Below are 14,988 nucleotides of genomic sequence, written 5' to 3' on the forward strand. Positions count from 1 at the left end.
GAGGTTCTGGCAAACCATCCGACGGCTCAGGAAGGGAAAGCAGGGCTTACCCCAGGCTGTTCTCAGCAGGGGGGGGGGGGGGGGAAACTGCTGACCCGGACAGGGGACATCGTCGGGCGGTGGAAAGAGCACTTTGAGGACCTCCTAAACCCGACCAACATGTCCTCTGCAGAGGAGGCAGCGCCTGAAGATCTAGGGGGAGGCTCACCCATATCCCTGGCAGAGGCCGCTGAGGTAGTCAAAAAGCTCCTTGGTGGCAAGGCGCCGGGGGTGGATGAGATCCGCCCTGAGATGCTGAAAGCGCTCTGTTGGGCTGTCCTGGCTGACACGCCTCTTCAATGTCGCATGGGGGTCGGGATCAGTGCCCATGGACTGGCCGACCGGGGTGGTGGTTCCCATTTTCAAAAAGGGGGACCGGAGAGTGTGCTCGAATTACCGGGGTATCACACTACTCAGCCTCCCGGGGAAGGCTTATGCCAGGGTGCTGGAAAAGAGGCTCCGACCATTTGTCGAACCTCAGATTCAAGAGGAGCAATGCGGATTCCGACCCGGCCGTGGAACAGTGGACCAGCTCTTTACCCTCGTAAGACTACTGGAGGGGTTCTGGGAGTTTGCCCAACCAGTCTACATGGGCTTTGTGGACTTGGAGAAGGCTTTCAACAGGGTCCCTCGGGGGTTCTTGTGGGGGGTGCTGCGGGAGTATGGGGTGCCGGACCCATTACAACGGGCGATCCGGTCTCTGTACGACTGCAGTAGGAGCTGTGTCCGCATTCTCGGCAATAAGTTAGACACGTTCCCGGTGGGTGTTGGCCTCCGCCAGGGCTGCCCTTTGTCTCCGGTCCTGTTCGTGACTTTCATGGACAGGATATCTAGGCGCAGCCTGGGGGTGGAGAACGTCAGGTTCGGGGGTCTCGGGATCGCCTCTCTGCTGTTTGCAGATGATGTGGTCCTGTTAGCCTCCTCGAATCGTGACCTCCAGCATTCACTGGGGCGGTTTGCAGCCGAGTGTGAAGCGGCGGGGATGAGAGTTAGCACCTCCAAATCTGAGACCATGGTGCTCTGCCGGAAACCGGTGGATTGCTCCCTCCAGGTGGGGACGGAGTGCCTACCTCAAGCGAAGGAGTTCAAGTATCTCGGGGTCTTGTTCACGAGTGAGGGTAAGATGGAGCGGGAGATCGACAGACGGATCGGTGCGGCTGCAGCAGTAAAGCAGGCGCTGCACCGGACCGTCTTGGTGAAGAGGGAGCTGAGCCGGAAGGCAAAGCTCTCAATTTACCACTCTGTCTACGTTCCTACCCTCACCTATGGTCACGAACTCTGGGTCGTGACTGAAAGGACAAGGTCGCGGCTACAAGTGGCCGAAATGAGCTTCCTCCGTAGGGTGGCCGGGCTCAGCCTTAGAGATAGGGTAAGGAGCTTGGTCATCAGGAGGGAGCTTGGAGTCGAGCCGCAACTCCTTCGCGTCGAAAGGAGTCAGCTGAGGTGGTTCGGGCATCTAATTAGGATGCCTCCTGGACGCCTCCCACTGGAGGTTTTCCAGGCACGTCCAACTGGGAAGAGACCCCGGGGAAGACCCAGAACACGCTGGAGGGATTACATCTCCTAGCTGGCCTGGGAACGCCTCGGGATCCCCCAGAATGAGCTGGAACATGTTGCCAGTGAGAGGGAAGTCTGGGTCAGCCTGCTTGGCCTGTTGCCACCGTGACCCGACCCCGGATAAGCGGAGGAAAATGGATGGATGGATGGATGGATGTTTTTGAAGAATTGGGGACTTATTAATCCAATCCTAACAAAACTATAGTTTTGCTGAACAGATTTGCAAATAAGTCAACAGTAATTATTCCATAATGTAAAGAGAGCAACTTAATATTGCAAAACCTCAGAACCTTCACTCTACCAGAGACGGGGAAGTACTTTAAAGTACAACAGACGGAGGGGCCGTACCTTCAGTAAATGCTCCTGTGATATGCACGGAGGGACGTTGTAGTAGTGCAGCACTGCAGACGGAGGCTGGATGATGTTTTTGGAGGCCTGTCCGGCGCTGCTGAAGCGGTTGTTCCTCGTCATGGCAAAGTCCTTGTAGCTGCTGCTGCCGTCCTCTAACTCGAACACCTGGCTGGGGATCACTGCGTGCTGCTTCGACACACTGCACACAACACCACAGTCACCTGATCCAATCATGCACGTCTACGTGTTCTACAGAACACAGCCCAAATACCATCAACACACTGACAACATGTCAGGTCTGTATGCAGTAGTGACATCAAAACATCCAAAGCAGTTGAAAAGAATCAAATGTTGAGACTGTTGGCTTTAAAGCGCCACCCACAGGCCACGGGGCAGGGACCTCATCTACTGCTGAAGCATCCAAACCAGGGCTGCACCATTATGGCCAAAATCATAATCACCATCATTTTGAGGGCTGTGGCGTCACTGCCAAGATGGTGACGGCCAGAGAAGCCCACTATGAGCTTCACAACGGCTCCCAGAAACCTCTGGGTCGTGTCACGGAGGCTACGCCCATGTGAGAAACTGCACCTCTGATATCAGCTTTATAGATTTATATATAGTTGATCAAATTATTTGTTTGGTTGACATCAAAGGGATCAAGAACATTTTGATAGTCCCATTGTTTCATTAAATGTATTGTTAGTTGTATTATTACACTGTGACTTCACCTGTTGGGTTGTGGACTGGCTTTAAAGCCTTGAGTTTGGTATTTTGGCTGTTGCCATCTTGTTTTCTGGCCGTCGCCATCTTGTTTGTTTGCAACCAGAAGTGACACTAAAGGGCGGAGCTAATTACAACTGAACGCTGAATAAGACATTTTTATGCATAAAAATGTTACAATTAACTTTGATGAAGTGAAAACATGCTGTGAAAGGGTTAAAGTTAAAAGACGGACAACTACCAGACAGGACAACGCCTTGGCAGAGACCTGTCAATCACAGTAAGCCCGCCCTAAAGCATCCCCTGCTTTATGGTCTGTTTGACTCTAAATGGACCATAATGTACTAAATGAACATCATGCTGTATTGAAGAAGACTGTTTACTGAGGTAATAAATCAAGAGAGAAGTAGAGTCATTTTCTCATAGACTTCTATACAACCAGAGGACTCGCCCCCTGGTGGACACTAGAGAGAATGCAGCTTTAAGACACTTCAGCATCGGCTTCACTTTTCAGAACCGGATTTTGTCACTTGATCCACAAACACAAAAGGTGTTTAACATGTTAAAGTAACATTTGTTTTTATCATCTCAAATGTTTCTGTCCTATAACAGTCAATTAATAATCTTTGGCTTTTTGGATTGTTAGATAAATATCTGAAGACGTCACCTCCGACTCTGGGAACTTGTGACTTGGCATCTACTACTATAGTTTTCCACATTTCAAAAGGCAAAACGAGTTGAAAAGACTAATGAGGAGATGAATGAACCTATAGAGCCGCAGGTCCTTCTATGCATATATTAGACTATTTCTAACACGGACTGAGATAGATGTGAAACATTTTGGATGTATCATTTAGGACATTTACATTTGACAGACATGATAACAAACCTATAAATAATAAATAATGACAATAATAAAGAGTGTGTGGGTTGATCTACTTCTCACCAGACATTGAGTCTCTTGCCGAACACCTTGATGCTGTTGAGGTGTGTGATGGCTCTGTCCACAGCATACTCATCTCCCATCTCAACCAACGCTGTGCCAGGAACACTCTTCATAAACTTTACCTGAACGTACACACACACACACACACACACACACACACACACTCTGTGACCAGCTGTCTTACAGAAGCAACATACATGACTCACCTTTTCAGATGGAACACTAATAAAAAGGATAGGTTCACAACTTTTCGAGTGTATCTTAAAACAATAGCCGGGTGGAGACTGAAACAGGTTTGGCTTGCTATCATCACTCTTTCATTCTGGATATTAACGAGATCACAATGTTAGTGATGTGGACAAAAACCTAATCACCCAAACAGCAGTGGCTGGTGTGACACCATAGTTACAACAGTTTCTTTGTTTCTATAATAGACATTATGAAACAGCGAGCCATCAAAGACCCCCTTTAAGAAATTCAAACACACCTACCTTCTCAATGTTGCCATACAGGCAGAAGAGGTTGAAGATGCGGGTGCAGTTCATCTTGGATGAATGGAGGCCGCTAACCATGGCAACGGAGCTGGGGGTCTGGGCAGAGTATGAGGAGGAGGACTGAGGCAGCGGATAGGACACCATGTCTGGAACGTCCGCTGAGGTCAGCTTGTACCTGCTGTTGCCAGGCAGAGGCAGCAGGGGGCAGGGTGAACCTGAGGAGGCAGAGACGGTAGGAGCTGAGATGCTAACAGCTAGGTAAATATAGCAAAGATAGCGTACTCTTAAACTGATATTGATATTTTTGGTGGGCCTTTCTTTAAGCGGTTTAAAGTCAGTACAAGCTTTCTGCGTTCTGACCGTTATCTACTGTAGCAACACACTGACTATGAATAATGACCTCATACAAACCCACTTCAAAAACATGCAAACTATCTCTTTGCATCAATGAGCGTGGCAGGGATCTGTTTCCCAATGCAGGTGAAGGTATACCCACTGCTGCACCTCTGACCAGTACACGCCTGGCAGACTACACCGATGCTAAGTGAATGTGTGTGTAGGTGAGGAAGTGTCACGTTTCACCTCAGCGGTATGAGGATCTGTCGAGTAAGTAGCAGCCTTGTGTTCGGCAGCAGATTCAGTTACCAGTTTCATTCTAGGTGTCTTACCGTAGCCGTTATCACTGTAGGACGATGGGTGTTCTCCTAAAATGGCCTGTCTCTGCCTTCCCTTTCCACGGTCTGAAACACACACACACACGTTATTAGATTGTGTGCAGCGCCTACATTAATTTTCTTCAAAACAATAGGCTCATATATGTAGATATTGCATTTAATAATTCAGAAGACTCCACAGTAAAAGTGGAAGAGGTATTTATCCAGAACAAGGCCACTTCAGTGTCTCCTTTGTGACACCACAGAGGGCTAGCAGCTGGCTAACTCTTTTTTTTGTTTGACTAACCTGTCTGATGGTCTGACTCACAGGTTGAATATAAAAATGGTTGACATGAGGCTCCCCCAAAAGTGAAGCCAAAACATCTCGATCGCCCCCTGGTGGCTGGCTGCAGTATACGTGATAAACCCCGCCCCCTTCACATGAGCAGATGGGACATGGGCCAAAAGTACACATCAAATGCATTCTCCCCAAAGATGGTTTCTGTCATTTTGAGTATATCTTAAATAACTGATTGTCTGTTTCAAACATAGACATAAACTAACTAGCTTAGCAACGTTTCCACTGACAGTAAGGCTAGCCAGCACTGTGGACTGGCGTGTGTGTTCATATCAGTGTCAGCAGTTTGACGAATCCCGAGTCTGTGTAACAGAACATGCATCAGTTTGATCCTTCATGTACTGTATTTATAGAGATATTATCATTATCATCAGGAATCAAGCTGTGGCTGGGCTTGGTTTAAGATGGCAGCGGCCATATCTGGACTATTTTGGCTTCACTTTTGCACAGGAGAGGGAAGTCTATATACAGTTTCTTGACCCATTGACTAATCTTTACCGATGTTGATATGTTCCCAGATCTCAGCAATTAGCTTGGTTATTACAATATTCCTTGTTATTATTAGAAATGGCACACAAAACAACAAGAATAAGACCCAAGTTGTAAAACAATATATTTCGGTATATCCTTAAATAAACATAGCCAAAAGGTTACACACAGCAGCACAACATCATGTTTGAGGTGGAATCTGGAGGGTGAACTGATATTGTAGCACCAAGTGGTCGTGGGAGCTGTCAGTTATTAGTCAGGCATGAAAAAGGAATACTAATAGAGCGTTCCTCGAAACATCTTATTAACAGTGATCTGATTATTGTGTAAACATTGCCGGGTTTTGAGCGCACAGCACAGTTGGTGCATTGTGGCCCGAGGTACAACGTGAATCAGCAGCACCTTGCTCTTGTGTAGCACGCATATCTATACAGAACCGTAGTGGGGAATTCCAGCTTCACACCACTTTGGTCTTATTTTCATGGCTTTGTCATTTCTAGTCATCCTGCCAATCCATTTTCTGACATTTCCGAGGGCCTCTGCAACAAGTCCATTCGTCTTTCTTGTCCAGCCATGTACTCCAGCTCCTCCTGGGGATCCCAAGACATTCCCAGGCCAGATGGGATATGTAATTCCTCCAGCCCTGGGGTCTCCTCCCAGTTGGACGAGAAAGGCTTCCAGGAGGCCTCATAATCAGATTCCAAAACCATTTAAACTGGCTTCTTCTGAAGCGAAGGAACAGCAGTTCAACTCCTAGGTCCTTCCAGATGTCTCAGCTCCTAACCGGGCCACCCCGCCAAGGACACTGATCTCTTCTGCTCATGTCCACAATGTCCTTTATGTGGTCACAACTCAAACCTTATGACCATGAGGCTTGGAACGTAGATTGACTGCTAAGTGAGAGCTTCACCTTCAGGCTCCACTCAATAGTCCAGCACAATGGCCACACCTGAAGCCACACCAATCCATCTGTTGATCTCATGTAGCATCTTACTCTCACTTGTGAAGACCTTTTGCTCATTGCTCAGCAACTGAGGACCCCCTTGTCCAGCAGAATAATAGCAATAATAATAATAATAATACTCTATTTGTGAGGTACTAAAAGGCACTTGATATTGTAAAACCAGCAAAAGAAACAGTAGAAGCAATAGCAAAACATTATTAGGGCCTGTGTCCACATCACGTCTTGACAACATATCACCACTCTAACCTCTTGTATGGTAGATTAGTGTTGCTCCTTTGCTTTTATATTATCTATTTGGGCTATAATTTATTGTTTGACAATGTTTTTTAACTATGAGGACAAATTAGGGGACATGTCCTTCATACTTTGTATGAATGAGCTTGTCAAAACTCAGTCTGACAGCCGTACCGTTGAAGCAAGGCCAGACGTACAGCGTTAAAAGCGCAACACTCGCAGGCAGCATTCAGTGTCCGCCCGGATTATATGCTCCCACTAATAGCCGTTTCAGTCTTTGACATGAGAGTGTTTATTAATAAAACATTTGTCTGACGTATAAAGTTTAGGAGACACGGCTTCTTCCATTTACTACAGTGACGTCAGCAGTGCTTTTCTGAAAAGTTCAGAGCTTTTAAACTGGAAGCTCAGAAATCTCAATAAGATGTCGGGTGCAGCGCTTTAGCTCTAGGCGGCCGCATGCGCTCTCTGATCATTGGGAACAATTGAAAAAAAGACGCTCGACGGCTAGACGGACCATAGCAAACAAAGGGAACTGTTATTACTAGGGCAGCAACTAACGATGACTTTGTTCATCTGGTGGTTACTTCGATTATTAATCCAATACATTTTTTTCCCAGTGTTTTATTTTTTTAATTTCAAAAAACTTTAACTTTAATGCTCTTTTACTAAACATTGGGGATATATTTATTTAATAATTCTATCATATTTATTATCTTAAATGTCTCTGTTTTCATATATTTTATTATTTCAGTATATTTGAGCATCTCCTGTTTTTTATGGTCTATTTACCCTTTTTCAAATGTGGGCAAATAGACCATCAAAAACAAATAAAAGGGGAGCATGAGTACCAGGTGCTCTCAGGAGCATGAGTACCAGGTGCTCTCAGGAACATGAGTACCAGGTGCTCTCAGGAACATGAGTACCAGGTGCTCTCAGGAGCATGAGTACCAGGTGCTCTCAGGAGCATGAGTACCAGGTGCTCTCAGGAGCATGAGTACCAGGTGCTCTCAGGAACATGAGTACCAGGTGCTCTCAGGAGCATGAGTACCAGGTGCTCTCAGGAACATGAGTACCAGGTGCTCTCAGGAACATGAGTACCAGGTGCTCTCAGGAGCATGAGTACCAGGTGCTCTCAGGAGCATGAGTACCAGGTGCTCTCAGGAGCATGAGTACCAGGTGCTCTCAGGAGCATGAGTACCAGGTGCTCTCAGGAGCATGAGTACCAGGTGCTCTCAGGAACATGGGTACCAGATACTCTCAGGAACATGGGTACCAGGTGCTCTGTCAGCCCAAGTGAACATCCCTTTCAGTTACCAACGGTCCAAAAGAAGAGCAAACAAGCTACAAGCACCAGCGCTGGGGACTTGGAGGTCCTGACGCTTCACATTCGGCTGCAAACCGACCCTGTATGTGGAGGTCACAGGTCAATGAAGCCAGCATCATTTGCAAAAAGCAGAAAGGGCTATGCTATTGCATTCTGTGTACTAAACAGAATCCTGGCAGAGCCCTGTGGCTTTTGTAAATGATGTTTTCACCTTGCTAATAGCTGAGATCTGAGACACAACAACTTGCCCAAATCTCTGCCACACTGCATCCCAAAAACAGAAGCCTTGGAGCGCACCAAATCTGAACCATTTAAAACATCATCCAAGTATACCAGTGAAGGGATGGACAACAGCGGATGATGATGCTACAGGAGAGATTCGAGACGTTCTTATGGATGCTTTCATAATCTGATTACTTGTCACTTTAAAATCCATTATAACAGCTGTGAATCCAGCCTGCATTCTCCATGATTTTAAATTACATTAATTTCTATAAACCACACTCATGAGTAATTATTCCACACCCCAGAAATATAATAAATTCAATCGACTTCATGATTATGAATGTAATGATGGAGGTGACTAGATAAGAAATAAACAACTTCAAGGTGGATTTATTCAGAGAGAGGCAGGTTTAGTGATACAGAGAAGGTCATGTGATCAGAGATATTAAAGAGACAGTACCTGTGAAGCATCAAGTTTTCTCTTTTTTCTCCCTCAGCACGAATGAACATCACCTGCATTACATTATCATCATAATGATAAAAACATCACCATTATAACTGTGGCTGCCAAACACATTGAATTATTGTGTCTCATCAACAACACAGTGAAAGCATCACATTATGTAGTATATACAGTAGACTACATACAAGCCACACAGCACATTAGAGGCACATTGAAAAGACACAGACTTTTTTTGTCTGTGATAGGAAAAGGGAGAAGTATGCCCCCCCCCCACCCCTGAACCTTCTGTGCAATAATTCATATATTAGTGAGTTTAATTTATATTTCTTATAGTTCATAGTCTGTATTTATTTAACTTATTTATTTCTATAAAGTGTATTTCTCTTTTCTAGTCTTCTGACCAATCAAAGCTCTTCAACACTACATGTCATCATTCACCCATTCATACACTGATGGCAGGGGCTACCATGCAAGGTGCCACCTGCTCATCAACTATCTAACATTCACACACCGTAGGCACAGCTACGAGAGCAATTTGGGGTGTCTTGCCCAAGGACACATCGACATGGACTAGTGGAGCCGGGGATCGAACAGCCAAGTACAAGCACATACACACCCACTTCAACTCACACAGCAATTTGGAGGAGAGATGCTACAGCAGAGAAAGTGAGAAGGCCAGGGGATCATCTAGACAGCAGGATGGCCATCTACACTGAGCTCAGTGCGTTCAGAGAGACACAAACAGCTAAGGTAACGTGTGAACCCACAAAGAGGAGACACCATCATTAAATGTTCAACTCCTCAGTTATACATCACAACGTTTTATAAGGATACAAAAGTAGTAACCGGGTAAACCGCACCAATGCAAACAGAAGCCGATTAACCACATTATGTCATATTTAGTATTGGGAACATACTGAGTGTATGGGAAAGACATGGACACAGCTCTAGAATGGGTATGCTGAGGTTTATATGGACGTTTTGATACTTCTGTAAAACCATTGTAACTGTGGGGAAAGCAAACTGACCATAATGTCCACTGTCCTCAGGGAAGAAGCTAACTGGACACAGAGAATGGTACGAAGGATAGTTGAGCTGGTTCTGAACATTATAGAATTCAAAATCTAGACCATGAATATGCGGACCGTCAGACATTTAGTGTCGGAGATGTTCAGAATCTTAAATATGCAAAAAAAGACCACCGGCAAATTTACCAGAGAAGGATCTGATACCCGCAGTATAGGCATATTCTAGGAATGCCAAGGGAGTGTAAAAGGAAGCAGGAAGCAAATGACAACAATACATTTGAAAAACTAATAATAACTCCGTCATACAAGCAGAATGCAGACCCATGTTGTTGTTCAGTCCACCGACTATCCCAAACACACATAAACAGCTACAGCTGTGGCTTGCTGACAGAGGCGTGGCCTTCAGATACGATGACCTCGACCTCTTTCACTTTGATATCTTGGTTAAATGAATGGCTCATTCTTACCGACACTCATTCCCGAGAGTCTGCAGTGACTCCTTTATCTTCTGTTCATTATACATGTACCTGTAGTCAGCAGCTGCATTTTGCAATGCATCTGCTGTCTCTAACTTACACACAGCTAACACAGCATGGGTACCTTAATTCATTATTGAAATCTTCTGACTCGGCAAGGATCTAATTGACCGTCTCTACTTGACACTGGTGAGCTGACACTGCTACCTGTGACGGTCCCCTGGCTTGTTTATTTGTAGATGTGTTTTTTTTCTTTAATGCAACAGGTACCTGGAGGAGTTTGTCGCCCTAGTTGGAGGCACCTGCTGTCCTGCTATAAAGCTCCGCCTTTTTGGCCATTAGACACTCCCATTCATTATCGTTTTGTTCTCATCAGGCGACAAACTCCAGTTCTGACAAGTGAGGCCGATGCAAATGTGTTTTAAAGCTTGCATTCTCTCTAGTGTCCACCAGGGGGCGACTCCTCTGGTTGTATAGAAGTCTATGAGAAAATTACTCTACTTCTCTCTTGATTTATTACCTCAGTAAACATTGTAAACATGAGTTCATGGTCTCAATCTCTAGTTTCAAGTCTTCTTCAATACAGCATGATGTCCATTTAGTACATTATGGTCCATTTAGAGAAACATCATTTGGAGTTGAAATAGCCAATGAGTAAACCATCATGTTTCCTTCTCCTCTTTGTTTAAAGTTGCACATGCTCAGTACCAATCAAACAAGGCGAGCAGTGTAGCCAGCGTCGGAAATACACGAGGGCAAAGGGCAAAACTGCCCCTAAGAAATATAATGTTGCCCCTGATATCACTAGGAGAGAGACTTTGAAAGTTAGCGGAAAAATTAACGTGAGACAACATCCGGTTTCTTCAGACGAACATCCGGTTTTCAGAATAAGATGCCAACAAAGTATACATATTGCATAATGGAAATTAGATTAAATGAATTATATTCACATTAAGTATAAAACATGCTACCTGCATCTCGTGAGTTAAAGGGAAAATACACCTAAATTGTGCGTAAAGTGTCTTTATTCTTTGATTTGAGGGTTGCTGGAAATGAATAATACCTGACTGACAGTCAATTAAGATATTTTACTAAGTAAAAACTCTGAACTGAATTTGTACCTTCAAATGGCACATTATTTAAATTTTTAAGGTGCTATAAAAATGTTTTTCTCAAAAATTCCATACAATGACTAATGGATATGTTCAGGACAAAAATGGGTAATATCACAATGTTTGAGGTGCTACAAAAATCTTTCTCAATAATTCCAGACAATGACTGATGTATATGTAATCAAGGCATCGTTGACTTAATAATTGTTAATAGTTGTTTAAAAAATGTAATAATAACAATAAATAACCACAAAGAAATAATAATAAATTGAATATGATTGTCTGATTTATGTTTGTTTTTTGTTCAAAAAATCTAAGAAAACACTTTGAATCTGTAGACTACTGCCTAATAGTCTTATTGCCATTTGATGACAATTGCTCATATACTGTAAGCCTAAATAAGTATATTTATTAGGGGTGGGGAAAAAAATCGATACCACATAGTATCGCAATATTTTGCGTGACGATATTGTATCGATACACGGATGCCAAGTATCGATCTTTTATTATATAAACTATAAAAAATAAAAATATATATATTTTTTTGAAAAATCAAATCAATTGCTTTTTCAGTCCACTAGATGGTGCTGAGTTGTTTTCTGGTGAGGTCAGCAAAGGTCCCGGGTCAGCGTGATTGGTAGGAAGTTGGTCAAAACAAAGATAGAGACATCTGGCCTCACAACGGGGTTAAATCTGCCAACAGTAGCCAGGCTCATGGGGAGAGTGCAGCGCATAACTGTCTCTCTGCCCTTGACGTCCACGCATCGCAAGTTATACTGAGTTATATAACTCTAATATCCTACTTATATAAGTTATAGTTCATATACTGAGTCCACACGTTTGCATTCAGTTAAATTGGACTATGTAGTAATACAAACAGTTCAGTTTGTCAGGTTCATGCAACATTTATCACATTGTTGGTCAGTCTGTCTGCTTGACAATCATATTTTGCTGCAATAAAAATGATTGAAGTGAGATGAACAGACTGAAAACTTTATCTTATTAGATAAAACATGTTGACACAGTTTTCCTTTGGGGACATAATTTGAAGTTGAAAAAGTAATAAATCACAATATAGCCCTATATTATCGCAATACTCAGAATATCGCAGTATCGTGATAATATCGCAGTATCGTGATAATATCGTATCGTGACCTAAGTATCGTGATAATATCGTATCGCGGGACCTCTGGTGATTCCCACCCCTAATATTTATTATTTTGATCAAAGGTTAAATGTTATTTCACAAGTTTCAAAAAGTGCCCCCAATTTCTTTTTAAATGCCCCTGGATTTCCTTCAGTGGGGGCAAAAATTGCCCCCTAAAAAATATGTAAATTTCCTACCCTGAGTGTAGCCAATTCTTTTTTAGGGATACAGTGGCGACAGGATCCACCCACATACTGTCAAAAAGAATACCACTCTCGAGCGAGCAGGTGAAAGATTTGCATGCAGGACAGCAATGATGGTAGCTGTCTGCTCGGGGCTAACAGCACGTGCTCAAAGCCTGGTTTTCTCCTCGCAGACTGCAGTAGTCCACACACAAGCAGAGGTATTTTGTGTGCTAGGCTCTTAAGGTTTAGCTGTTTTGGCTTCTCTACTTCCGCCTGCTTGGATCCCATTTGCGCCACTGAATTTTTGACATTGATTTGCCGCCATAATTAATAATGAAAAAAGTAATAATGTTGAAAAAGTTGGCTCCTAACCCAATGCTGCATTTCCACTGCATGGTAAGCACGGCTTGTGGACAGTACGTGGTACCTGGTACTTTTTTTGTTCCCCCTTTAGTCAAGGTTCCAAGCAAGCTGAGTTGGTACTAGAAGGTGTTAAACACCGTAGACCCCTGATTGGTCAAGAATTGTCACCAGCACGACACAGAATATTCTGCACAAACCAGCTAAAACCAACCAAGCTACTACCTTCAACAGCAGCTGCAAGTTTTTTATTTACTTGACCCAGATTTGTTTTTAAAATGGCAACCCTGCACTTCACAAAGTGCAGACCTTCCTTTGTTTGGTTTCCTGTTAAAAGCATTCGGCCAGTGTCGCATGAAGATGAAACCAAAAGGGAGCCGAGTGAGATCAGGTAGAATCACGCAGTGGAACTGAGGCACTTTGTGAGTGTCTTTTGATGCTCTGGTGAATAAAGTGGTGCAGTCCTGCTTTGTCCAACTGAGACATTTAAGCAAGATCAGGTCGTTCCTTTCATCAGCAGATTTAGAAAAGGTCATCCATGTTTTTATTAATTGCAACGCACTTCATTCTGGTGTCAGTAGGCAAAACACATCACCAATCATTTCTGCTCTTCAGAGAAGTAGAGTCATTTTCTCATAGACTTCTATACAACCAGAGGAGTCGCCCCCTGGTGGTCATTAGAGAGGATGCAGCTTTAATGACACTTCAGCATCGACTTCACTCAGCAGAACCGGAGGTTGCTGTCTGATAAACCCCCTATGAGCCAGACCGCTGCTGACATCCTCCTGCAGGGCCCGACTAATGGCTCCAAAATCCTCGTCACTAAAGGGGACTGGGAACACACCCCGGTCCTTCGCAACCTCCACTGGCTCCCGGTCAAATTCAGAATAGACTTCAAAATACTACTCACCACCTACAAAGCCCTAAACAACCTGGCCCCTCCCTACCTTTCAGACCTCCTCCCCCTCCACGCCCCAACCCGTTGCCTCAGGTCAGCCGGTGCAAACACTCTGAAGACCATCAGGACCAAGCGCCGGACCTGGGGTGACAGGGCCTTCTCAGCTGCTGCACCTCCCCTCTGGAGCGCCCTCCCCATCCACATCCGTGAGGCTTCCTCCCTATCATCATTCAAACAAGCCCTCAAAACCCACCTCTTCAACCTCGCCTTCACCTGCTAACCCCGGCACCCTACCCTCCATTACATGACCCATTCAGCACAGCTTCTCCAGTTATTCTTTTTTTGTTTTTGTTTTTGTTTGTTTGTTTGTTCTGTTTGTCTCTGCCTTGTAAAGCGTCTTTGAGTATCTAGAAAAGCGCTATAGAAAATTGATTTATTATTATTATTATTATTAACTTCAAACTTTATCTCTATCCTCTTTCAAATATCCTCTTAAAAATCACTTTTGTCTTTTAGCTTTTTCCTAATGGATGGTATTTGCTGTAATTGTTTAAATGTTTTTTTTATATCTTGTTTTATGTTATGTTTTGGAATGTATCTACTTTTATACATTTTTTTTTACTGTAAAGCCCTTTATTTTGAAAGGATCTCTAAAAATAAAGAGGAGGAAGAGGTATTCTGGATCAGAGAGAGAGGGGAGGGGGAGAGGACGAGCAGAAACGAGAGGATGAGAGTTCAAAAGACGGAGAGGGTGAAAGCAGGAGGAAAAACAGAGGTGGAGGCGGATAGAATGGTGGACGAGCTGAAAGGAGAGGAGGAGGAGGAGAGTGACATAGAGATGAGGATGAAAACAGGATACCGGTTATTCTATCCTCTACACTGTAAGTCAGGTAGCATGAAGAAAGCACCTTATACGCCTCATAAAACACAATGGCAGTGCATTTTGCAGGCTTATTGTA

At 44.0% G+C, this 14,988-nt stretch overlaps 1 protein-coding gene across 1 annotated transcript in view; it reads right to left on the reverse strand.

Annotated features, from left to right (window-relative positions):
• The window catches only part of LOC142943981 (heterogeneous nuclear ribonucleoprotein L-like), a 38,877-nt gene that overhangs the window by 13,218 nt on the left and 10,671 nt on the right, over positions 1–14,988 (reverse strand). The window contains exons 7-10 of the mRNA XM_076085538.1: positions 4,779–4,850; positions 4,108–4,325; positions 3,617–3,738; positions 1,945–2,146 (exon numbers count right to left, since the gene is read on the reverse strand). Coding sequence (XP_075941653.1) covers positions 1,945–2,146; positions 3,617–3,738; positions 4,108–4,325; positions 4,779–4,850 — 614 coding nt within the window. The remainder of the gene's footprint in view (positions 1–1,944; positions 2,147–3,616; positions 3,739–4,107; positions 4,326–4,778; positions 4,851–14,988) is intronic.

The sequence above is a fragment of the Anarhichas minor genome, unplaced genomic scaffold, assembly GCF_050575085.1.
Source record: "Anarhichas minor isolate MPS153535 unplaced genomic scaffold, ASM5057508v1 ptg000168l, whole genome shotgun sequence".
NCBI classification, from domain to species: domain Eukaryota; kingdom Metazoa; phylum Chordata; class Actinopteri; order Perciformes; family Anarhichadidae; genus Anarhichas; species Anarhichas minor.